Source organism: Lutra lutra, chromosome 14 (assembly GCF_902655055.1).
Source record: "Lutra lutra chromosome 14, mLutLut1.2, whole genome shotgun sequence".
Classification (NCBI taxonomy): domain Eukaryota; kingdom Metazoa; phylum Chordata; class Mammalia; order Carnivora; family Mustelidae; genus Lutra; species Lutra lutra.
In genome coordinates this window covers 51,819,198-51,845,868 of record NC_062291.1, presented here as the reverse complement: position 1 = coordinate 51,845,868, position 26,671 = coordinate 51,819,198, and the positions used below count along the sequence as shown (strand labels likewise).

Genomic DNA, 26,671 nt, shown 5'->3' with positions numbered 1-26,671 from the left:
GTATTCTACAAGACAACTAGCCTTAACTTCTCAAAAATATCTTTGTTAGATTACAAATAACTAAAGAAACATAAGAAACATGACAATCAAAAGCAATTTTTTAACTTCAGTTGTAGATCAAAAACAAAGTGCCTGTAAGGACATAGTGGGATCACTGAAGAAATCTCACTATGGACAGTATAACAGATTATATTATTCTATCAATGTTAAATTGCTTAGGTGTGAAAATGGTCTTGTGATCATAAGGACTATGTCTACAGTATTAGGAAAAGACACTGAAGTAGTTGTAAGGTATCATTCATTATGTCTATACCTTATTTTCAAATGGTACAGGCAAAAAATGTGTATTCACAAACATAAAGAATTGAACATGGTAAAACGTTAACTAACAAATCCAATGGGTGTTCACTGTAATAGTCTTTCTGTGGGTTTAAAATTTTTCAAATTATAGGAGCACCTGGCTGGCCTAGTCGGTACAGTGTGCAACTCTTGATCATGGAGTTGTGAGTGCAAGCTCCATGTTGAAAAGATTATTTAAAAATAAAATCTTTAGGGGTGCCTGGGTGGCTCAGTGGGTTAAGCCTCTGCCTTTGGCTCAGGTCATGATCTCAGGGTCCTGGGATCGAGCCCCACATCAGGCTCTCTGCTCAGGGGGAGCCTGCTTCCCCCTCTCTCTCTGCCTGCCTCTCTGCCTACTTGTGATCTCTCTCTCTCTGTCAAATAAATAAATAAATTTTTTTTTTAAAAATAAAATAAAATCTTTTAAAAAATTACTTTCTTTCAAAATATAAAGCTGAGATATATAAAAAATTTAGCACATTCTTGAAAAAAATTAGAAGACAGGGAGGCTTAAGTATTATTAAATCTAACTTCACAATAATAATAAGCCAAGCTTAGAAGTACAAGTTCTTAATACATACTCTCTTCTCCTCGTAGCTAATGAAAGCCTTATCTTCCTCCAGTGTTTTATCTAGATCTTCATCAGTAAGTTCAGTTTCCACACTTTGGTTTTCTTCACCTTTTTCTAAATCCTCAATTAGATCTTCATCTTCCACCACATCTTCTAGACCACTTTCCCATGAAATTGTGGATCTTTTTACATTTAATATTTTATTAACTGAATTATTAATGTCCAATAATATATCTTGAGACTTGACAGGTCCAAATGATTTCTCTTGTGAAGAATTTAAAGTGTCTGGAACACAAACCTGTTAAAATATCCAATGTGACTTTTAAAACAGAAAAGGAAAAACTGTCGACGAAAAAATAATTTCGTAAATTTAAGTCAAATGACAACTCAAGCATTTAAAAAAAAGACCTATGCAAACAAACATACAAGAAGGGCTCCTAGCAGAAGGGCTTCCTGATTAGCCACTTAGTGAACTAGATGGGTGGTGGAGCAGTCAATCCATTACAAGAATACTTATAATTTGGGGGTGCCTGGGTAGCTCCGTTGGCTGAGCATCCAACTCCCAGTTTCAGCTCAGGTCATGATCTTGGGGTTGTGGGATCGAGCCCCATGTTGGGCTCGACGTTCAGCTCAGAGTCAGTTTGGGTTTCTCTCTCCCTGTCTCTCTGCTCCTCTCCCTCCCATGCTTTCTTTCTCTCTCTCCCCTCTGTCATTTTCTAAAATAAAATAAATAAATCTTTAAGAAAAAGTAATTACACAAGGGATAACTTTCAATCTTGTCACATGTCCTCTTACTTGGTCAAACATTTACATTTTTAATCTTCAATTATTTCCTAGGTTTACAGTTGTTAAGTGCAAAATGTATTAGCCATGCTGAGAAAAAATAGATCATATCCTAATAAGAGACTTAATAAATTCTGCAGAAATTTGAATATATTTACTTTTTGTGCAATGGCTGAGAATTTCAACACATTGAGCGTTTCATCATAGGCAAAATAACATTGGCTGATGTTGACAATCATGCATATTTTCCCTTTACCATTAAAAAAACTTTGAAAATAGTGGGTCAGTTTGCTTTCCCGGAAAGGCACGTGCTGTTGAAACCTATGGAAAAATGTTTCAAAAAACTCTAAGTTAAAACAAATCTCATGAAGTCAGAATGCTAATAAATTTTACAAAGAAATAATTGATCTAGCTATCATGGACTTCTAGGTTAGTGATTAGCATATAAAACAGAAAAGTCATTTTCTGTTTATTCCTACTATTTTCTTTAAATACTGCTGATAATAATACTAAAAATAACAATAACTCACTAGACAAAATGTTAAGAAAACCAAATTAAATTGGGTTGTGTTTTCTAATGTTAAGAAATTTTACAATATATGCCATGAAACACCTTTACTAAAAATGATAAAGGTTAATTACAACTTATTCAGCTTAAAATGCTAATTAATGCAGAAATCTATCACATCTAGAAGAACAAAATGATTAGTAAGAATAAAGTGGTTATAGATGCTAAGCCAGGATCATGAGAAGCTTATTATCTCTAGTGTCTACTGACATATACTTGCGATGGAAAATATTATGTTTACTTGATGAGTCAATGGCATTGACTGACATTGTTTTTTTATTTGTTTTTTTAATCCAAGAACTCTAAGTATTTCTTTCATATTTCATGTATACACATTACATAAAAGCAGGTTAAAAACAAAAAAGAACTTTCTAAAATAAGATTTGAAAGTTTAAATATTATTAATACTTAATATACACATAGCACTTCCAGCAACTTACTTTGACTTTTCACTGTTTTTCAAAACATTGATACACTTCCCCAGAGTCAATAAAGAAGTGTTGATATTCCCAGTCTCTCTTAACCTTTCCCCTTCATTCTGTGTCTTCATGCTTCTTTCTGAACCAGCAAGATCACATAAACACAATCTGAATTAACAAAAAAAAAAAAAACAAAAAAAAAACCTATAAAAAGTTCTTCAAAACAAAACAATTCAAAATAATTACAATTTTTTTTTTTTTTTTAAGTGAGAGAGAGAGAGAGAGAGCCTTAGTGGGGCTTGAGGAGGAGAGGGAGAAAGAGAATCTTGAGCAGGCTCCATGCTTAGTGAAGAGTCTAATACTGGACTCAATCTCACAATCCTAAAATCATGACCTGAGCCGAAATCAAGAGTCAGGCACTTAACCAAGTGAGCCACCCAGGCGCCCCCAAAATAATTACAATTTAAAGAATGCTCAACTTACTCACTGACTCGTATTACACGAGGCATTTCTGAATCTTCAATCTGTAATATTCTAATAGTGAATATGCTATGACTAAAAGAAATATAGAAAAATCAAATGTTATCTTTCATTTTTAATTTCTGTATTCTAAACAGACAACGTAAGTATCTAAATCAACGTTTATATCCTAATACTAGCCATACCTCCAGCACTGCACTTTCCAACTAGTTGCCAAATATTTCAATCCAGTGTTCCACTGTCACCTACATACCTAATTCCCTAAAACTAAATATCTTATCTTTCATTAAGCCCCAAATTCTTTGAACCCTCTCCTTCTCTTAACATTCAAACTTCTATTAGTGAAATCATTTATAATAAAATCTCAATTTACTTGCAAAGATTATACTATTAGTTAAAATGGTATATATACTAATTTTCTTTTAATATACATTTAAAACATACATTAGGCCCAAATACAGGCTTATCTGGATCATATACTATCTTCATGCCATACTGAGTATGGGGGACAGGGCTTTTTCCCCCTTAAGAGACAACCTGTTTTAAATATTTCACTGCTTAAACTTATTTCCTTTTGTCTCTCAAGCCTCAATCCCTTCCTTTAAAAACATCATTCCTTAACCCCTTGAGATGCATACTGTAGGCAACTCTTAAAATATTGAGCTTAGATATTCACATAAAGAATAAAAATAGCTAAGAGACTTCATGCAAATTAGTAAATTTTGTTAGAACAACAAATAGTCCTGATAATCTTTTGTGTTCATTGCTCTTAATAAAATATTTTTGACGCCCATGAATTCATTTAATATATCAGAGAACCTACTGCCCACTTTAATCTTAGTTGTATTTATAACAGCACAGAATACCCTGGGTACTTCAAGCTCACACAGCAGGGCTTCCTCTTTACCTTCTACTAGAAGCATTGTTCAGTTTGGTGAAGGCAACACTCTGGTGCTTTATTCCTAGTTTTAAAAGTCTATACGCTTCTTTGGAATCAGATACTTGAATCCATTGTAGATCTTTGAAAAGTAAAGAGGACACATATCACTTTATAAAAACAGCATTTGCTATACAATGTAATCTCTTTAGAGATTTGTAACCTCTTTTCCCAAAGACATATAATGAAATCTTTTAATAACAATGCCTAGGTGGAATCCTCTCAGACATTCTATATTCCACTAGAAGAGATACACATGAGGAGGATACTATAATTATTTTCCAATATTTAAGTTATACAAACACAGATGTTTTTCAACAGTAGGCCAAAGGGAAAATTGAAAATAGAAGAAACTCCGTAGAATTAAACATCCAGAAAAAAAAAAAAAGAAGACAAAGCATATTAAAGATTAAACCTACAAAATTACCTAGATGTGAGACACTGCAGATTGCAATTCATTAGTCAATCATGAAGTCAAATTTAGAGTCATAAACAGCATTTTATAAAAATGAAACAAAATACAGAAAAATATCAAAGTGTATTCCTAGTACTAAGGGTAAGTATAATTAATGAAACTTCTGAGTTGTAAATACATATGCGTATATACACATGCAAATACTAGATAATGTTAATTATCTAGTATCTAGTTATCTAGTTAATTACTAGATAATGTTAATATATGTATGTACTTTCTACTTTGAGTAGTACTTAGTAGTACTTAGTACTTACTCTAAGGGTAAGTATAATAATGAAACTTCTGAGTTGTAAATATATATGCGTATATACACACATGCAAATACTAGATGTTAATTATCTAGTATCTAGTTATCTAGTTAATTACTAGATAATGTTAATATATGTATGTACTTCTACTTTAAGTAGTGATTTTATAAAGTTGGAAAAACACCACTGTGGAAGAGCAGATACATATCCATAGCTTCATAGCTGCTACAAAGCAGCAGAATAATGTGAATATCAACACACACAGCTTTTCCGACCTCCCAAAATCCTACCAATGATACTCAAGCAAAACAGTATCAACCCTGACCCCTTTACACTCAGGTTTAATTAACATACCAAAACATACCTCCAAAGCACAAACTTCTCTTACTATGTTGATGTTAATGATTAATATAAAAATTTTCTATCTCCAGCTTGCTGTAACAAAGCCTAGAAAGAAACTTCAGAGCAGTAAAATAAAAAGCATTCATTACTATACCTTTTATAAAAGAATAGCCCTTTACATCTTGCGAAAGGCGTAGCATCTTTCTCTTTTGGAACTTAGATAATACGGGAACAAACAAGTCATAAATACATTCATTGTAAATCTCAAAGAAAGAAACCCACACAGAAAATTTTATATTATTATCCATATTCAAGCTAGCTTGTTCACAGTCTTTCATGGATTCTTCAAACTCTGGGATATTCAAAGAGCTGGTTAAACTTCCTACAAAAAATAGAAAAGGATAATCACAAAATTTAAAAACTGGCTAAAACTGACATAAGACAGATCAAGAACCTGAAAAACTAAGTAACCTTAATCTTTCAGCAAGGTTACTTTTTGGACCAAAACAGATGTTAAAAAAAAAATCTGTATTAACTAAAGCTTGGCTGCTTTTTATCTTTCTTTTCTTTTTGAAAGAATTCCAATGAATCAAATTGAAATTACCTGTAAGGGACAAAGAAAAAATAATATCTCTTTTGAATTCTACATGAAAGTTACAAGTGAAAGGGATTCCTTGTGATATTAAATCCAAATAAAACTTTAGTGATTGATATTTCATATAGTATGTACCATTTTCTTATAATTATTGTTATTAAAAAAATTAAGTCACTAGGAGTGATTCAAAAATTAAAAGCTATTCAAATGTATTTCATATAATAAACATTTGAAAAGTAAGTGAGAAAGGAAACCTTACCATAAAGAGTATCATAACTATCATTCTGCATCACAACCTAAAAAGGAACAATTTTTTTTAAGTTAAAAACCATTTTTAGTTAAGGTTAAATAACAAGTACATCAATTATCTATCTGAATAAGTCACCATTCAAATCACAACCTTTCATCTACTCAATTTCAACGACCACTATTAATTCTTTCCCCTAGTTAAATAACAGGGTCTCAAAATAAGAAATCTGGGAGGAGCGCCTGGGTGGCTCAGTAGGTTAAAGCCTCTGCCTTCAGCCGAGGTCATGATCCCAGGGTCCTGGGATCAAGCCCCACATTGGCGCTCTGCTCAGCGGTTAAACTGCTTCCTCCTCTCTCTCTCTCTCTCTCTGCCTGCCTCTCTGCCTACTTGTGATCTCTGTCTGTCAAATAAATAAATAAATAAATAAATAAATAAATAAATAAATAAATAAATAAATAAAAAAAAAAAAAAAAAGAAATCTGGGAAACCACAAAAGAGTATTAAAAAGAATATCAAGGGGGCGCCTGGGTGGCTCAGTGGGTTAAAGCCTCTGCCTTCGGCTCAGGTCATGATTCCAGGGTCCTGGGATCAAGCCATGCATTGGGCTTTCTGCTCAGCAGGGAGCCTGCTTCCTCCTCTCTCTCTGCTTGCCTCTCTGCCTACTTGTGATCTCTGTCTGTCTAATAAATAAATAAAATCTTTAAAAAAAAAAAAAAAGAATATCAGGGACGCCTGGGTGGCTCAATTGGTTAAGCAGCTGCCTTCGGCTCAGGTCATGATCCCAGGGTCCTAGGATCGAGCCCTGCATCAGGCTCCCTGCTTAGCAGACAGCTTGCTTCTCTCTCTCCCTCTGCCTGCTGCTCTGCTTACTTATGCTCTCTATCTCTGTCAAGTAAATAAATAAAATCTTTAAAAAATATATATATATATCATCACATATGATCCCTGCCACTCACAATTACTAGTAATATTTCAATATATTCCTTTCTATTCTATTCTCCACACTTATTACACTGACAGCTTTTACTTTTACTTACTATGTTTAAAAATTATTTATAAACAAGTAATGGTGGCTGTGTAATCAAAAAGATGTGAAATACATTAATTATTCCCCTACTACTAACCATTTAGATCATCTACAAAGTTATGTCAGTAAAAATAATACTAAGATATATATCTTTATCATTTTTTTCCCTGCACTCTAATTAGTTCCTTAGGATATATCCCTAAATGTGAATTAGTGGATGAAAAGATATGAAAAATTTTTAAGTTCTCACTCACAGTATTGCCAAACCATTTTCTAAAAACACATTTTACAAATATATGAAAGCGTGATTTCATTTTTCTAATATTTTAATAACTTCATAGACTATGTTTTAACTGGATAACTTGTGAGGGAAGTTTTTTCATTATTAATGACTTCCACTTCCTCCAAGAATTTTCTTTGCTATTCTGTACCAATTTCCATAATTTTTATTTATACTCACTATTTTACTTTCAGAGATCTTAATCATGGACTCTAAATTCTGAACTCGCTGAGCAAAAAATATTTTATTACCTTGAATCCCTGATTTCTAAATGTCTTAAAAAAAAAAAAAAGAACCCCATCAATATTATGCAACTATCTATAAAAACTGTTACTGGTTTTAACAATCTTGAATAGGATAAATGTCTGAAAATGGACATAAAATATGTAAGAAACAGGAATAAACAAATATTCCTTTACAAAAAACTTTGTGTGGAGCGCCTGAGTGGCTCAGTGGGTTAAAGCCTCTGCCTTCGGCTCGGGTCATGATCCCAGGATCCTGGGATGGAGCCCCACGTCGGGCTCTCTGCTCTGCAGAGAACCTGCTTCCTCCTCTCTCTGCCTGCTTCTCTGCCTACTTGTGATCTCTGTCTGTCAAATAAATAAATAAAATCTTTAAAGAAAAAAAACCTTTCTGTGAAAAACTGATTGAGGAAAGAAAGAAAAGAGGCCAATATAACCTAACAGATAAATGTTATAAGAAATGATCACTTTTTATTTCTCACATTCCCTTGATTAGATTTTGTATGTACAAATTACTTCTACAATTCAAAAATTTTTAATCATTACATATAGTAGTCCCTACAACAACCAAAAAAAATTTCAGAACCATTCACATGTGTACTGTTTAAACGTTTCTGTTATTTGTACAATACAAAGCAAGAAGAGAGGCATTCAAAACAAGTTTATACTTTTCTCAAAAAGAAAAGACAATGATCACCATCACCACCACCATCACAAAATATTTTAATATAAGCTGAAACAAAGAGCTTATAGAAGATCATAATGTATATATTTTTCACATACTAGACTACTCCCATACCTCTTTAATTTGCCGAAGCAATGCACTTTTGCTAGCAACCTCTTCTTTCTCTTGATGTGGTGATAACCGTAAATATTCTCTAGATCTATGTGGTTTAAGGTTCATCTTTGTGTACAGCCTTTCCTGAAGACTATCAAATAATACATTCAAAGTTCGTGGCAGAATACCAATATTTTCTTCTGTGCCTATGAGAAAGAATTTTTGTTTTATACTCTCTTAGAGTATTAGGAAAGTGGAAAACATTCCTGGATTACCAAGGTTCCTTTTATACCACCAATAGGCAAGAGTAAACAGCTATGACAAAAGCAAAAGAAGTTGAAGGATTACTCAGTTTTCCATCACTTTGCTCTTCATTGTATAATGGGACATTTTATCAACTATTCTACTGGTGCAAAATCTGAAAATTTCCATTCAGATCAGCCATAACATTTGCAATCACCCATAATCACAAAGTATAAAAGTAAACAAAATGCTTCCTTGGTTATCCATGCTTAATTCACTATGTCACATAAATCTTTTTTCTGAATTTTTATCATCTCATTCTCTATCATATGGGTAAAGCAATTTCACAAACGAATTAAATCAATCTGAATCAAAACCCATCAGCAATACACATTCAAAATGCTATTAGTATTAAAAATGGAGCAAATGTATTAGGTAATGGAAACATAACTACATGCAAGTATTATGAGAATGAGGGCATATTAGTGCTTTAATCCTTTCCAGCAAAAATATTAAGTTTACCTTGAAATGTATATGTTTTTCCTGAATTGGTTAGCCCGTAAGTAAAAATCAGCCGACTCTGTCCTTTCAAGAGGTCTTTTACCGGCTGCATAATGCAACCCTGGAAGAATTCCTTCTGTGTAGTTTCTGGGCCAAAAACCTAATAAGCATTTTTAAAACAAGCTTTTTTAGAAAATTCAAGTAAATTTTTACAATCAGTTCTACCCCCATAACTCATGTTTTAAAATTTTATTTTTTAAGCTTATTTATTTATTTAAGTAATCTCTACAGCCAACATGGGGCTCAAACTCATGACCCTGATACCAAGAGTTATGGGCTCCCCTGACTGAGCCCGCCAGGCACCCCTCATGCTTCAAAAACTTAAAAGATCTCTTACAAGATTCATATACTTAGGATAGGTGCCATATCCCCAACTCTCACAAATACACATGATATTTTAATTACTGTCAGAAAGTTTTCAGGATAGAAATCTGACCTAGTCAATCAAGTTTTCATCTAAATTTTGAAAAGAACATTTCTTAAAACAAAAAAAGTTTAAAAAACTATAATCTATTCACTTCCAATTATATATTTATAAACCTGAAATTTGAGTCCTACTCTTCAGAAAAAAATACCAGTGCCTAACACCTAAGTTCCATAAGCACATGATATGTATAGTTCATTATATACAATTATGTAGCTATTTAGCCTAAGTCAAATCGCTTCTACTTAAAAGAAAAATCTCCAATTTCACATAAGTACTTACCTTGGAAAAACTGAATTTCTGTGCCATCTGTCCAGAGCTTTTCTCACTTAACCGACCAAGGATGCTTTGAGGATCTTTCAGCAGAATGGTCTGTGAGTCCAGCATATACACACAGCCCTAGAACACATAAATAAACATAAATAATCCCACAATAAATAAAAACAATGACATTTTGTCCATTTAATGAAAGTAAAACCCAATTAAAGTCACCACAAACCTCAGACTCATGTTCTTTTTCTGACTGTGTAAACGGTCTTATTCGAAGACAAACCTGGAGATAATCTTTGGATTCCAAACTATTTGCCTTAAAAAAGAAGAACAAAATAACTATATTTTTAAAATGCAAAATATGGCTTTTCAGAAATCACCTTTCTTTAAGTGGCTATTACTATAACTAACTGAGACTACAGAGAACCCCTAAGCAAACCGTGATTCTTCCGTTTGTAATCACTCTATATGTCTAAAGAGAAGCAAATCTACTTTAAAAAAAAACACCGCAAAAGACTGTTTCCTCTACCTTCTATATTTATACTTGAAGCTTACAATATGCCTCTTTTCCATAAAATCCTCACCTTTATAACTAAATAAAAATAGGGTTCTAAGTACTCTAGAATAAATTACATGCAACAGAATAGTCTATTAACCGAAATGCTCAATTCCATCTCAAATTTTTTTGCTATACAGCATTCTCTTTACTCCTTCATTTGGGGAAGAAATAAGTTTAGTTCATTTCTTAAAATAATTCTAAAGAAATGTGTTTTTTTTTAATAAAAAGGAAATAACTACTTAAGTACACCTTACTAAAAAAAAAAAAAAAAAAAAAAGTACCCAGGGACTAGAAAATCTGAACAGTTCTATATCTATTAAAGAAATTCAACTTATATTCAAATAAACAAAATAATCTCACAAAAAAACTCCAGTCCCTGGTAATTTATTAGTCAATTCTCTCAAACACTTTAGGATATAATCATACCAATCATAGAGAAGCCTTTAAGAAAATAAAAAGAACACTTTTCAACTAATTTTGAGTATGACATAACCCTGGTACCACAATATGACAAAGATATCCCCGGAAGAAACTACAGAAAAATATCCCTAATTAAGATAGATGGAAAAATTCCCTAATAAAGTATTAGCCAATATATAAAATAAGATAATACATCCTGACCAAAACTGTTTTATCTCAGGAATGCAAGGTCAATTTAGCATTGAAAAATCAATTTGGGTAAATAACCACACTAAAAGAATAAAGCAATGTTTATCTCTAAGGGCGCCTGGGTGGCTCAGTTCGTTAAGCAACTGCCTTCAGCTCAGGGAATGATCCCAGAGTCCTGGGATGGAGCCCCAGGTAGAATTCCCTGATCAGTGGGGAGTCTACTTGTCCCTCTCCCTCAGCCTCACACCTGCTCGTGCTTTCTCTCTCTCTCTCTCTAATAAATATTAAAAAAAAAAGCATTTGAATGATGACATGAAATTGACATAAGTATTCAACATCCATTCATAATAATTCTCAGCAAAATGGAATAGACAGAAACTTCCTTCACCTGACAAAGGACATTTACAAAAACCTACAGCTAACATCACATTTAATGGTGAAAGACTGAATCTAAGATGAATAGCAAGATAAATAACAATATGAGGATTTCTGATCTCACCATTTTTATTCAGCTCTGTACTAGAGGATCCAGTAAATGTAATTAGGAAAAAGAAAAGAAAGGAAATGGAAAAGGAAAGGAAAGGAAAGAAGGGCATCCCGAAAAGAAAAGAAGGGCATCCAGATCAGGAAGAAATAAAATTGTCTTCATTCACTGACAACATTATTATCTATATGCAAAAATCAAATAAAATCTACCAAAACGTTACTTGAACTATTAAATGAGTTTAGCAATGTAACAGGATATAAGACCAATATGAAAAATCAATTATTCTTTTATATACTGGGGAAAAAGTCAGAAATTGATTTTAAAAAGCAATACCATTTGGAATTGCATCAAAAATCATGAAATACTTAAGGGATAAATCTGACAAAAGATGTGAAAGGGCTATTCCTTGAAAACTACAAAACAATGTTCAGAGAAATAAAGGAGACCAAAAGAAATTGAGATACACCTTGCTCATCGTTTTGGTAAACTCAATATTGTTAAGATGTCAATTCTTCCAAGACTGATCTATAGATTCAATACAACGGCAATCAAAATCCCAAGAGGCTTTTGTTGTGGCAAATGACAAGCTCATTTTAAAATTCACGTAGAGGAGCGCCTGGGTGGCTCAGTGGGTTAAGCCTCTGCAGTAGGCTCAGGTCATGATCTCAGGGTCCTGGGATGGAGCCCCGCATCCAGCTCTCTGCTCAGCAGGAAGCTTGCTTCTCCCCTGCCACCCTCCCGCCGCCCCCCGCTTGCCTCTCTGCCTACTTGTGATCTCTGTCAAATAAGTAAATAAAATCTTAAAAAAAAAAAAAAAAGAAAGAAAGAAAGAAATGCAAAGTACCTAGAATAGTCAAAACAACTATGAAAAAAATTTTGTGGGCTAACAGAACAAGACTACCTGATTTCAACACTACAATGATCAAAACAGTGGGGTACTGGCAGAAAGACAAATAAATGAAAAAATATTTAGAAATAAACCCCTACACAGGACATCTGATTGATGATAAAGGTGGAAAAGAAATGGAGTACAGAAAGCACAGCTTTTTCAACAAATCAGGCTAGAACAACTGGATACCTATACATTAAAAAAAAAAAAAAAAAGAATCTGGATACACAGTTCACATTGTATTTAAAAATTAATTTAAAATGGATCATATCCTAAATGTAAAATTAAACCTGTAAAACTTCTATAAAGAACACACAGAAGAAAATCTTTGTGGACTTGAGTTAGGCAAAAATTTCTTTCTTTTTTTTTTTTTTTGTAAAGATTTTATCTACTTATTTGACAGAACACAAGCAGGGGGAGCGGCATGCAGGGGGAGAAGGAGAGGGAGAAGCAGGCTCCCCTGCTGAACAAAAAGCCTAACATGGGACTCGATCCCAGGACCCTGAAATCATGACCTGAGCTGAAGGCAGACGCTTAACCAACTGAGCCACCCAAGTGCCCGTAGGCAAAGATTTCTTAAATATGACACCAAAAGGACCATCCATAATAGAAAAAAAAAATTTGATTAAATTAAAAACTTCTGTTCTTCAAAAAAAACACTAGTAAGGGATAACAGGCAAGCCATAAACTGGGAAAAATTATAAAGTATATACATGACAAACCAATGCATCTGAAAAATATAAAGGATACTTAAAATTAAATAATAATATAAAAACAAACAACCCAATTTTTTTAAATGGGCAAAGATTTAAATTGACACTTCACTAAAAAAACACTAATGAAAAATAATCACATGAAAACATGTTCAATATCTTTAGTTATTAAGTTAAATGTAAATACCAATGTGATACCATTACATCTATTAGAATGGCTTAAAATAAAGACTGCCCAGAAAAGCCAATATAAAATTGAAGGAGTATATCAAAGTTGAAGGACTGACAGCATACAACTTCAAGACATACTATAAAGCTACAGTACTCAAGACAGCAAAAGAACTGGCAAAAGAACAGAATCCATCAATGGAACAGAACATAGAGCCCAGAAGTAGACGCCCACAAATACAGTCTACTCATCTTTAACAAAGAAGCAAAGGCAATACAATGGAGCAAAAATAAGTCTTTTCAACAAGTGGTGCTGCAACAACTAAACATCCACATACAGTAAACTTAGTCTAGGAAAATTAATCTTATACCCGTCACAAAAATGAATTCAAAATGGATACAACCCTAAATGTAAAACACAAAACTATTAAAGTCCTGGAAAATCCAGATGACCTTGGGTGTCGCTATGACGTTTTAGATTCAACACAAAAGGAATTCTTGGCTTGTGAGCAAAACAAAAACAGTCCATTGCTTATAGCCCCTTGTGTTAAGTGAAAGAAGGCAGACATAAAAGACTACATGATGCATGGCTCCACGTAAATACCAAGAGGCACTTATCCCTTCCTCCCTTTTTACCTTCTTTCTTGATTTTTTTTTTTAAGATTTATTTATTTATTTATTTTAGAGAGAGAAAAAGAGAATGCAAGAGGTGGGGAGGGGCAGAAAGAGGGAGAGAGCAAACCCCAAGTGGGCTCCCCGAGTGCACAGCCCAGACATGAGGCTTCATCCCATGACCCTGAGATTGTGACTTGAGCTGAAGTTAAGAATTGGATGCTCAACCAACTGAGACACCCAGGCACCCCTCTTTCTTGATTTATGATTAAATGAGCTCAAGTAAAAAACCCTGGCATATGATGGATATTTACTAAGTATTATTTTTTTAATTTATGTTCCCCTTCCATCATTCTTTAAAATAGTCCATCTCTCTAAGGCATCAAAATTAACAATAGAAAATATAACAAAGAGGATATAAATGGATTGAAAAGTAAATGTGTAAGAAATAAACTCTAGCGGCAGCTGGGTGGCTCAGTCAGTGAAATGGCGGACTCTTGTGATTTTGGTTCAGGTCAGGATCTCAGGGTCCTAGAATGGAGCCTCCATCAGGCTGCAGGTTCAGTGGGGGAGTCTACAGCTCACCCTGCTGGAACTCTCTCTCTCCTCCTTTCTCCCTTTATCTCTTAAATAACAAATAAATAAATCTTTTTTTTTAAAAAAAGGAATAACGTCTACAGAGACACACAACAGTGGTAGTAGGTAGGGTGGTAGAAAGGACTTTTACTTCTTAAACGCTATTGAGTTATTTTAATTTAACTAAGGCCTGCAATTCCTAGGGGTATAGTGGAATATTTTACATTTTTGAGGGAATCACAGGCATAGTTCAACATACTTGTCATATGTTGAACACCATGAACGATTAGCTTCAAGTAACTCACAGTTTCAATGTTAGATCATACTATTTCTTTTGTTGTCATATCTCAGTGAAGCTAGATTTTCAATGGTTGCTGTGATTAAAAAAACTAAAATAAAAAGTACTACCCCAAAACAAAGAAGAATAGGAAATAAAGTTGGCAATACCTAATCTGATTCCAAATCTTGAAAAGTTATGAAGTGGCCAGAAGGTATTATCTTTTTTTTTTTTTTTTAAGATTTTATTTATTTATTTGACAGAGAGAGAGAGCGAGAGCAGGAACACAGGCATGGGGAGTAGGAGAGGGAGAAGCAGGCTTCCCGAAGAACAGGAAGTCTGATGCAGGGCTTAATCCCAGGACCCTGCAACCATGACCTGAGCCAAAGGCAGATACTTAACCTACTGAGCCACCCAGGTGCCCTCAAAAGGTTATTACCTTTACATTAAATAACTGTGGTAATTCTTAAAGTAATCTTTTTAATTTACATTAATTTTTTCAAATGGCTCTTGGTTAAGTATAGATAGTTATATATTAAGTAGTTTGGACCTACTACTTAGAAGTAGTACTGATATATTTAGGGTGCCACGAAAAAATTACTGAGATAGAAGGTTGCCTCAAACCCACAAAGTCTAGAAAGCTCTGGTCATACCTGTCGGCAAGTGTGTGTGTGCCACACACATTTCCACTCAATCACGATAATCAACATAAAACTTTTCTTGTACTTACCTCAGTGCTTGAAGCAACTAAGGAAAATTCACGAGAGAGATTAAGCTTAACGCCATCAAAATTTATTTCCGAAGGCCTTGCAATTGGGTCAGCACTAACAACATAAGATGGTCTAGGCACTCCATCTTGATTTAAATTAGATTCCATTCTGCAAAAATAACAGTAACTTCAGATAATCTTAATAAATTAGCATCTAAGCCACCCATGGTTTAAGAATTGAGTCCAGTCCACTACTAACCCCATATAACTAGGTTTCCAAAGAAGGAAAACATTAGACTGCCTCATCTGTAACATGATGACCCAGGGAAAAGACAATGACCAAAGTATTTACAGACTCTGAATCAAATAATAATGGCCACAGCCTACCACTACTACTCATATGACCCAACCTATAGGTAGATTCATCCAAAGAGATTTCATGAACAAAGGTAGCCCATTACGTAAAACAGTATAAAACATTCAATCTCTGCCTGAAATCCTCTCAGAAATCAAAGAAGAGTAATTTATAATCTTGTGTTATTTTAGTTATTTAATGTCTTCTGAGAATGTTACCTATAAACTCTGTAACGTTTTAGCATTTAAGAGCTAAACTCGGTTATGTGCACAATTAAACTCTTTCTACTGAAATCTTCCAAATAATGCAAGTGAAAAGTGAAGTAATATGTGACACTCTGTAAGGCTTAAAAATTAAGGTGAATATGGAATAATGCATCCTGACACACTGTAAGGCTTAAAAATTAAGGTGAATATGGAATAATGCATCCTGACACACTGTAAGGCTTAAAAATTAAGGTGAATATGGAATAGCATCAAAATGTTACAACTAAATTAAACTTTAACTAAAAAATTTTAACATTCTAATAGTTATTGACAATCTACTAGATGAATAATACCACAAACAAATTCAGGACCAAAAGACTGAAACCACTAATGCCTTTTGGAGTTCTCTGACCCTGGGACTCCCCACTGTGCTGCAGAGAAAAATCACTTACGACCATAAGCCCCCAATTCTAATTCTTCCTCTCCTTCCCCTCCCAAACCCCTAGTTCCCTTGCCTTTTTACCGTTCTAGTGGTCCTTCACTCTACTTTCTGGAAGGTCTCATGCTGTGGGGGACTTCCCTTGCATGCAATCCTGTCAAAGTGCTACCCCAGTAAACCTCCTTGTGTGTGATACCACCATACCGTGGTCATAGCTTTCTCCTTGATCAGCCCTGAAACCCACAAACTCAATACAACAGGGTTGTGTTTTTGTTTTTCCTAAGTCTCCAAAAGACAAAGGAAATTATTTACTGTGCACAAAGCCCAGCAAACTACACGATCAACCAAACATACACTTAAACAAGTTTAATACCTTGACTGCTTTTGTCTTTATTCTATTAAATCAGTGACATAATAAAAATGGGATAATTACTTAAATGTAGTTTAATAGAATATTTCAAACATGCAATGTATGGGTGAAAATTAAGAAAAGGGGTATGTGATAGAGTAAAAATAACCACTGATCTACAACATAGAGGAAAAGTTTGCAAAAACATTAAAGCAATGGCTTGACATCACATAAATCAAATTTTATGGAAATGCCCATGAACTTGGAAGATAAATTTCACTTTGTCTTCAATTAATTTCTGGTTTAAAAAACAGATAAATCTTTTATTAAATTATTGAATTAAAAAGAATAACTAGGGGCGCCTGGGTGGGTCAGTGGGTTAAGCCTCTGCCTTCAGCTCAGGCCGTGATCCCAGGGTCTTGGGATCGGGCCCCACATCGGGCTCTCTGCTCAGCATGGAGCCTGCTTCCCCCTCTCTCTCTGCCTGCCTCTCTGCCTATTTGTGATCTCTGTCAAATAAATAAATAAAATCTTAAAAAAAAAAAAAAAAGAATAACTATATCTCTTTTAAAAAGTAAGGTTACAGTATTTGTTGTTGTTCATGTTTAGTTTCAATAAACTGCCTCTTAACATTTATAAAATTGTTGAGACGTACTGTCACATCTTGTACTTTTGGTTAACTTCTACGTGCATGTGAGAAGTTAACTTCTCCCTAACTAGACTACAGATCTCTTGACAGCAAGAACTTTCTTTGTCTTATACTACTCTGTATCCCCTACAACTCATTCAGAGATGCATGAGTGATAAAAACTACCTGTCTGATGACTTAAATAGTAATAATAAAATCCTCTAAACCAAAGAAATATAAAAATTGGTACTACTCTTTCTGTGATAATTATCTTTAGCAGCAGCAGTGTTCAAGACTTCACTTCTCATTTCAGAAGGCTGTTCCCATGACTGAAAAATTGCATCTTTTATCTTCTCTCCAGTGAGAGTCCACGGTTGAACACTGGTGAAAGATAACAAGTCTGCTACTCAATGAGGTTTCTGAATGTCATCCACAAAATGCAGTCTCAAATATCTATCATCTAACTGATGAATCCTTTATATGATTTTTCAAATCGAAGTCTTGGGTCTTGGACATCTAAATATATATATATAGAGAGAGAGAGAGAGCACTATCGCTGCTTCTGGGTAAACATGCTACTTGGTTTTAAAACCAACAAAAGCAAACCTGAATCTGGTCACTTTAAGCAAGGATTGCTTAAGGCACGAACTTGTGTCAACTAATCATTCAGCAAAGAATATTAGAGGGTGTGTCAGGCAGGAATCACTGAAGCAGGTAGTGGAACAACATGGAGGGAAACATTCTAAAGAGGGGGATGAGAGCAATAATTGAATTCGCCACACACACTCCCTTCCACTTGGTACTGCAAAGCCTAAGAGGGCAAGCCCCAGGCACCTGAGGCAGCCTGGAAATTAACGCACAGATGGCCGCGACAGGGCTCCCTACAAAAAGAGGTCATAGCACCTGCCAAGCAAACTGCTCACCTCGGGGATTCAGAAAACTAGGCTTGGCAATGGAGACCTGTGCCTCAACAGCAGCAGCAGCAAAGCAATAGTAAAAACATTGACTGCAAACACCTGGTGCCTAATATATACTAGCACTGTTTCTAACAACTTTCCATACTATATTATCTTCACAAGGACTGAAAACAAGTAAGTACTATTATTAGTAGACCTTTTAACAGATGACCCAGAGAGATTAAATATGTTGCCTTGCCTCCCTCAGCGAATATGCGGTGGAGACAAGATTTAAGCTCCAACCCAAGTAGTATGGCTCAACCCTACGATGCGCAGGCGGCGCCCACTGTCCCCAGGAGCACCCATCGCCCTACAACCCAGTTCCTGAAAGAATCCTCACGGGCATCGCGATCCCCGTCGGAAGGCACTCACACCGCCAGCGCGTTTCCCAGCCTCAGGCCTCGTATATGCGCAGTCACCCCACCTCCTTCTTCGCACCCTCACCTAGACGCACCGCTTCACCTGCAAAAATTGTCTGGGCCGCCCAATCTACGACGCGCAGCACCGCGGTGTTTTCGTTTTCAAATTCAAACAATGGCGGCGAAGTTAGCGCACGGAACGCTGGGAGTGGGCGGATCTTCCGGAATGACCTCCGGGACCGCAGAGACTCGCGCGGTGGGTTTCCCACCCGCTCCCGGAAGAAGCTTTCAAATCTGGGGCGGATCTCAGGACGCGGCTAGTCACTGGGCGGAGGGGCTGGTGGGCCGCGGGCGGGAGGAAGGCTGGAGCTCTGCGCCGAGTCAGGTGTGCAGAGCGGGCTGGGGCGCTGCATGGTTGCTGCGACAGCTACCACCTCTGTTGGCATGGACGCCAGTCTCGGATACCGTTCTGCAGATGAGACGTAGCAAAGGCCTGGAGGTGAGGCCGCTGCCACCGCACTTGGCCCCGTGACTCCCCCAGGGACGAGCGGAGGAAAGGAGAGTTAGCCTCTGCCCTGACGCGTCCCCGCAGGCGGGAGCAGGCTTCGCCTCCCCGAGAGTCGCTTAGAACTAGGGCAGTCCGCACCCAGAGGGAGACTTCTATCGCTGTCTGACCCCACCTGTCATCCCCAGTGACCCTCCTGGCCGGACGAAATAAGTTTCTCCCAGAATAGACTTTTATAGGCATTTTCTTTTCTTTTTTTTTTTTCTTTTTTAATCTTTCTTGCCATTCCGAAAATATAAAGCACCTACCGCTGCCAGGCGCTGTGCTGTGACAGTCTAAATCCCATGCGTAGGCAAGGTCTTTGCTCAAAACGTAAGTGCCAGTACAGTCTTATCTGCTTCTTTTAAAGTGATCCTGTTCTTTTGTGTGTTGCTATAATATTCACGACAAGCATTTATTACTTAGGCCGCCTCTCCCTGCTGTGCTTGATTTTAAAGAAAAATAACTGCTAAGGTTAATTGAAATTTTACCTTGTGGCAGTCTTGAAATTAAGCATATAAAGTGGATCGTTTTAATAATCCTGAGAACAGCCCTTTGAGGTAGGTAATATTATTATCCCCATTTTATCGATTCCGAGGAAACTGAGTTCATATGGTTAAGTAATTTGCTAAAAAACCTATGGCTATTAAGGGAGGAGTTGGGAATTGAAGTCAGCGGAATGATTTCATAGACCCACCCTCTTACATAGGGTCTTATTTTTTACTATTTTGCTTGATTAGGAGCAGTTTTAGAATACCTACTTTGATGAACTTCAAGTCTTCCTTACCTTATCATTCTATGTATCTCCCTCCACTTACCTCTTCTCTAACTTCCCACTGTCTCTTCAGTTTATCTTGTTTAAAGTGAGCCATTTAAAGTGAGCCATTTTGGAGTAAAGGAGAGGATGCAAGGCCAAGAGTTAAAATGAACAGAGAAGGGGCGCCTGGGTGGCTCAGTGGATTAAAGCCTCTGCCTTGGGCTCAGGTCATGATCCCAGGGTCCTGCGATCCGGCTCCGCATCGGGCTCTCCGCTTGGCCAGGAGCCTGCTTCCCTTCCTCTCTCTCCGGCTGTCTCTCTGCCTACTTGTGATCTCTGTCTGTCAAATAAATAAAATTAAAAAAAAAAATGAACAGAGAAAGTCAATGTAAAGGGGAAGACACAAGGAAAGATAAAATAAAAGCTATGTCCTCCTCTCCAGGCTGGGACGAAAGTCTTTGGTGAACTCAGTGTCAAAGTCTCCTTTGCTCTTTCAGGCAGGTCTACCTCTAAATCTGTGTTTCTTGTCATACCTCACAACATCTTTATTGCTTTTATTTTAAGATTTATTTATTTATTATTTATTTATTTATTTATTTATTGGGGGGGGGGGCAGAGAGAGAGAGCACGAGCGCGCGCGAGAACACAACGGTGGGGGGGAGGTGGCAGAGGGAGAGGGAGAGGGAGAAGGAGAAGCAGACTCCCCTGCTGAGCAGGAGCCCAACCCAGGACCGGGAAATCATTACCAGAGCCCGAGCAGAAGGGAGATCCTATGCAACTAAGCTACCCAGGCACCCCTGCCTTTCTTTCTTTTACCAGCTGTTACTGAGTCCTGCCTCCTGAACCCTCCAGGGGTTCTGTTTATTTATTATTTGACAAATACTTATTGAAATCCTGCTTGCTATGTGCCAAATGCTAGGCTGGAAGTTAGAGAAACAGTGGAGGAGAGTGAGCAAAATAGACACTAACCCTCAAGGAGCTTACTTTCTAATGGGAGAACCAATCAAGTTTAAAAATACAAATAATTGAGAAACTACAACTGTACTGAGTGGTTCAAGGGAAGTATTCTAAGAGCTGTAAGACTATGTCACGGGGAATCTGAGAAAATAATGTTTGATCTGCATCTCCACAGTTCATTAGGAAATTAACCAGGTTTTAAAAAGAGAGAAAGGAGTAAGCATTCCAAGCATAGGAAAAATAATACCAGATACAGAGGAAGCAAAAAAAAAAAAAAAAAAAAAAAAATCCAATGGATTCTCTTATTTTTATCTTGCTCCCAGAAGCAGCCACACAGTTAAATGTTTGAGCCTTGCCACCCTCATTTGTCTTCTGGGTCAGCAAAAAGTCATTTTGTCCTTGTTTACTCCCAACCTTACTAACCACCTGTCTTAATCTCCTTTTCTATCTTTTCTATCTAACCTCTAAATTATGGGCATCCTCAGAGCTTGGTCCTGAACCCACCTTTTTCTCTCCACTATAGTCGTCCTTTTGGCAACATCATCAACTCCCGTGGTTTTAAATATCTTTATCCTTACTGGTGACTTCCAAATTCCTCGTCCTTTCCAGACCTCTCCTCTGAAAGCCAAACAGATGCAAATACCTGAGTACCCACTTAACATCTCTACTATATTCAATATGGGACGGTGATTTTTCACTCCAAACCCCAACTTCTCTCCTCCCCAATCTCCATCTCAGTGAATGACACCACTATGTCCCTGCCCAGTTACTCAAGACAAATAAAAGAATCATCCTTAGGTCCTCCTTTTCCCTCAGCAGTTTCACTCAGTTCATAAACAAATATATCTGTTGTGCTTTTGTGTTATAAGTAAAATAAACACCTATTTCCCTTTTCATTGCCCAGACCACCATAGCCTCCCAACTTGTCTTCCTGCTTAAGATCCTGCTCTCCTCCACAACATTCTTTGTAGAGCAACCAAACTAATTTCAAGGTGTAATGATCAAGTCACTCCCTGTCTTAAAGCTCTTCAGTGATTTCAGAAAAAATTCATATTTATGTTTTTAAGGGAAGAAAATAGATAAAAGAACTTTAAAAATACACTAAGTTTTGTGTAAGAAAGAAGAAATGAAAGTATACATACATACATTGTACACACATGTTGGACCTGTTTTTTAAGAAATAAATTCAAAAACTCTAAATCAGAAAATTAGCTGAAAATAGTTCCCTGTGGGGGTAGGAATGTTTTGCAGGGACTAGTGATGGCAGTGTGGCTTCTCTGAATAACCTATATAAATATATGTATATATACATGTGTGTGTGTGTGTGTGTGTGTATACATACACATATATATAAATTTTTTTTGCCTTTTCAAAACATTAAATCTAGGGGTGTCTGCGTGGCTCGGTTAAGCCTCTGCCTTCAGCTTAGGTCATGATCTCAGGGTCCTGGGATCAAGCCCCACATCGGGCTCTCTGCTCGGTGGGCAGCCTGCTTCCCCCCTCTCTCTGCCTGCCTACTTGTGATCTCTCTGTCAAATAAATAAATAAATAATCTTTTTTTAAAAAAACTTTTAAAAAGAAAAACGTCAAATCTAAAGCCCTGGAAATAAAACCAAGCCCTAAAATTTAATACAAAGAAAGAAATGAACATACTTGAATATCAAATTGCCAGCATAACTATACAGAGAAAAAGCATTCAGTCAATTAACTGAGCACAGTACTCTATCAACTGGAATTAGGAGTTGTACAGTGCAAAGAAATCAATAACTTCACCTAGTAGGTTTGATGTTGAAAGGGGTATTGGTGTAGCAATTTTGAAACTACTATGCATGAGTTATAGGACAATGCAAATGAGGAAATAGATTCATGTTGCTTAGAACTGAGGTTCTCACGGTAGGAGAAGAAGATAACAAATACAGAATGATAGAGGCTAAGGAAGAATCCCACAGTGCTGGATTTGAATTGGTGGTAGTAAAATCAAGTTATGATTTTTTTTTTTAATCTCAATTGGTCCATTAACAGGGCCTAGAGGCATAGAAACCCCAACTCCCCAGTGAGAAGAAGCACACCTAGCATCAAGCCACCCACACAGTTGCTAAATACCATTCATCACTAAAAGGAAATAGTGCTCCTTGGAGAGAAGGCTAATTCATACCTGGAGCAAAGAAATTGCAAAATGAGCCTAGAACATTCTTCTCAGAAACCAAAGAAGTTCTTAGAGATTAACAGGGACATTTCAAAGGATATTGGACCTGGATTAACAGAGCTGCTGTTGATCACACTTGAAGCAATTTGAGCATTGAAAAGAGTAATAATGTGGTGAGAAACCAAACAGATTTAATTTTTTTTAAGTTGTCTCCATGAAAGGGAGAAATGAAATAAAAATGAAAAGTTCTTTACACAGGAATGCCAGTTAATGAATACAAATGAAACAATAAATAGAAAATCCCCATTTTGCACTTTCCAATATAAAAATTAATATGGGTAGGGATGCCTGGTTGGTTCAGGTGTTTAAGCATCAGTCTTCAGCTCTGGTCATGATCCCTGGGTCCTGGGATTGAGTCCTGCTTCTCCCTCTGCCTCCTGCTACCCATGCGTGTGTGCTCACTCAATCTCTCTCTCTCTCTCCCTCTGGCAAATAAATAAAATCTTATAGATACATGCTGAAACAGTGGCTGAAATGAAATGAAATGCTAAAATCATTGGCTGAAAGGTTGTTGGGGAACAGGACTTTAACACTATCTCAAAGAGCGTCCTAGAGATGATTTCACAACCATAAAGGGAAAGGTAATATTACAACATAGAGATTTATTTATTAGATATACCTTAGCCAAATGAGGAAACAGCATCACCAACAATGGAGCAATTTATCACCTGATGATATCTGTGCCAGAAATGTTTAACCTAAATCTAACTATGAAGAAACAAAACAAAAACAATATAGAACACTGTAAAAGACAACAGGCCTAGGTTCTTCAAAAAATGTCAAGGGAAATAGTGTCAGCGTCAAGGGAAAAAAAAAAACTAGGTGGAGGATTGCATTAGTCAGGAGACAAATATTACAAACAAAATTCATAAATCTTGGTCCATAATTGTTTTATTTTTTTTAAGAAGTAACTACAGAAAAACATTTTGTGGACAGTTGGAGAAACTTAAATACGGACTATAAGATAATACTGGACCAATATTAAATGTTTTGGCATGTGATAATCTGTGACTATGTAGAAGATTGTTTGGGGAAGATAACTTGCTTCACTATTCAGCAACTTACCTTCAAAAGATTTGGCCGAAAAATGAAGCAAAAACAAAAGAGAAATGAGAGGGAACAAGAAAATAGAACAGGGAAAATAGGAACAAAAAAGCAAATGTGGTAAAAAGGTAATAACTGCTGGATCTAGGTGGATCATCGTCTCTACATGAAACAATGTACATTGTGCTACACTTCTAATTTTTAAAAACAATTTTGAGATTTTCTAAAGTAAAAAGGAAAAAAAAAATTCTAATTCTTTACCATGATCTGTCAGGCCTTGTAGGATCACCCACTGGCCAACCTCACTTCCCTCTTCCCTTTATGCAATGAGGGTGTCTGCTCTGCGTACTTACCAGGTTCTCTCTCGCATATATGAACCTTTGCATTGGTTGTTCCCTCCCCCCCCTTCGTCATGTGGCTCACTGTTCTTTCCCCTTTAGATCTCTCTATAATAGTAACTTCTTTTTTTTTTTTTTTTAGGATTTTATTTATTTATTTATTTGACAGAGAGAGAGATCACAAGTAGGCAGAGCAGCAGACAGAGAGAGAGTGGGAAACAGGCTCCCCACTGAGCAGAGAGCCCGGTACGGGGCTCAATTCCAGGACCCTGGGATCATGATCTGAGCCAAAGGCAGAGGTTCAACCCACTGAGCCACCCAGGTGCCCCTATAATAGTAACTTCTAAGAGAAGACTTCCTGTCTACCTTATCCCAATGGGCCCCCTTTTTTTAAATTTGTGAGCTCAATTCTATTTTCATACTTATATACCACCAGCAGTTATTATATTCATCTGATTTTTGTTGTGTTTGTTGTTCCCCCACCTCCTCAATTATAAGTTCTTTGAGTACAAGAACTGTGTTTCTCCTGGTCACTGTGACTATATAAATCCATGGTGATAAAATAAATATTTGTTGAACAATGAATGAAGGCAGATGTGGCTAGGGTGAAGACTGTGGGGAGGGATGGCCCAAACCAAGTTTGCAGGGACAGGCCAAGACTGGATCCTACAAGACTCAGTCAACTAAGCACTGATTTACGTCCTTAATCTAAGGACAATGAGAAACCAGTGGACTGTTTTAAGCATGAGAACAATACAATCTAATTTTTCCTCTGTGTTTTGAAAGGTTAATCTCCTGGAGCAGAGAATGAAGGCAGCCAAAGAAGAGTTGCTGAACCGGTTAGGAGACAGACGACAGCAGCCATCCCGGCAAGAGATGATAACGTGAATTCGCAGATACAGAAAAGTGGACAGGTTTCAGAGGTACTTTTTCCCTATATTTTCCATTTCAGCACCAGCCACTGGGTTTTCCCTTAGAAACAGAGCCAACTTGACAGAGATGCTTCAAATATCGTCCCCATTCCAAATAATTCCATCTGTCCCCTTGAACTGAGCATTAGCATAAGATGAAGAAATTGTTAAATTACATTAAGCTGATTTCCTTCTCTCCTCACAGCCTCTACTGGTACTCTACCAGTCACAGCTAACTTGCCATGTGCCAGAGACTAAGCACTTTATATTCACTCAATCTTAATGGTAAACCCTGTGAGGTGTTTTGTTGTTATTATCCCCCTTGAACAGAAAAGAAAACTGAGGGGGCGCCTGGGTGGCTCAGTGGGTTAAAGCCTCTGCCTTCAGCTCAGGTCATGATCCCAGGGTCCTGGCATCAAGCCCCGCATCAGGCTTTCTGCTCAGTGGGGAGCCTGCTTCTCCCTCTCTCTCTGCCTGCCTCTCTGCCCACTTGTGATCTCTGTCAAATAAATAAATTAAATATTTTAGAAAAGAAACCTGAGGCATGGAGCTAGTAAAGAGTAGTAAAGCTACCACAGAGATTAACATGGAAGTGTTAAGAAGTTTCATTCAGGTAATATTTGTAAAGTACTTATGAAAGTGCCTGACGCATGTTTCATAGTCACCTCTTAAATGTGTGTACATAGTAAACAATGGAATTGGAATCTGGGTAATCTGGCTCTATAGGGTGTACAGTTAACCACTGCATTCTACGGCCTCTCAAAGGTTAAACCCAACACCCCTGTAATTCTGTTAAAAGAAGACCAAGTGCCTACCTTCTGTGCAAAGCCACCTCCAAAAGTGGGACTGACATAGTTTTTCAGCCCTGAAACTGATTATATATTGATTACAAAGGTTTCAATGGCAGATTCAACAAAAATTTGTCAAGCACCCAATATGCATCAAATGTTTCTACCCTTAAGAAGCCTTCGGTCTAAAGCAAGCCCTTCTCAGAATGAGATTTCAAGAAAGAATTAATATCTAATTTCTGAAGGTACCCAATATGTGTAATGCATTCATTTCTTCCTGTGCATCTAGAGTGGTACTACTTCTGTAGCATCTGAGAACATTGAGAAAATAATCAACACAAATAATTTTGTATGCCTTGTGGTTTATATGGGGAACCCCATGTACAATTTCAAAACAATTTGG

General features: G+C 36.6%; 2 protein-coding genes across 6 annotated transcripts in view; one reads left to right on the top strand and one right to left on the bottom strand.

The window, feature by feature from the left end:
- KIF20B (kinesin family member 20B) overlaps nt 1-18,877 on the bottom strand; it is a 114,618-nt gene extending 95,741 nt beyond the window's left edge. The window contains 13 exon segments of the mRNA XM_047702805.1: nt 921-1,208; nt 1,852-2,014; nt 2,702-2,848; nt 3,164-3,235; nt 4,068-4,179; nt 5,317-5,544; nt 6,017-6,053; nt 8,356-8,540; nt 9,100-9,238; nt 9,845-9,961; nt 10,062-10,148; nt 15,453-15,600; nt 18,827-18,877. Of these exon segments, the coding sequence (XP_047558761.1) occupies nt 921-1,208; nt 1,852-2,014; nt 2,702-2,848; nt 3,164-3,235; nt 4,068-4,179; nt 5,317-5,544; nt 6,017-6,053; nt 8,356-8,540; nt 9,100-9,238; nt 9,845-9,961; nt 10,062-10,148; nt 15,453-15,599 (1,722 nt within the window). The 5' untranslated portion in view covers nt 15,600; nt 18,827-18,877.
- A 130-nt stretch (nt 18,878-19,007) lies between these two features.
- The window catches only part of PANK1 (pantothenate kinase 1), a 109,782-nt gene continuing 102,118 nt past the window's right edge, over nt 19,008-26,671 (top strand). The window contains exons 1-3 of one of the 5 annotated variants that reach the window (XM_047702161.1): nt 19,008-19,222; nt 19,530-19,600; nt 25,356-25,492. The gene's annotated coding sequence lies outside the window, so the exon portion shown is untranslated. Of the gene's footprint in view, nt 19,601-19,762; nt 19,828-25,355; nt 25,493-26,671 lie in introns of those variants that run through there. The other 4 variants (XM_047702159.1, XM_047702160.1, XM_047702163.1 and 1 more) reach the window with 4 other exon arrangements.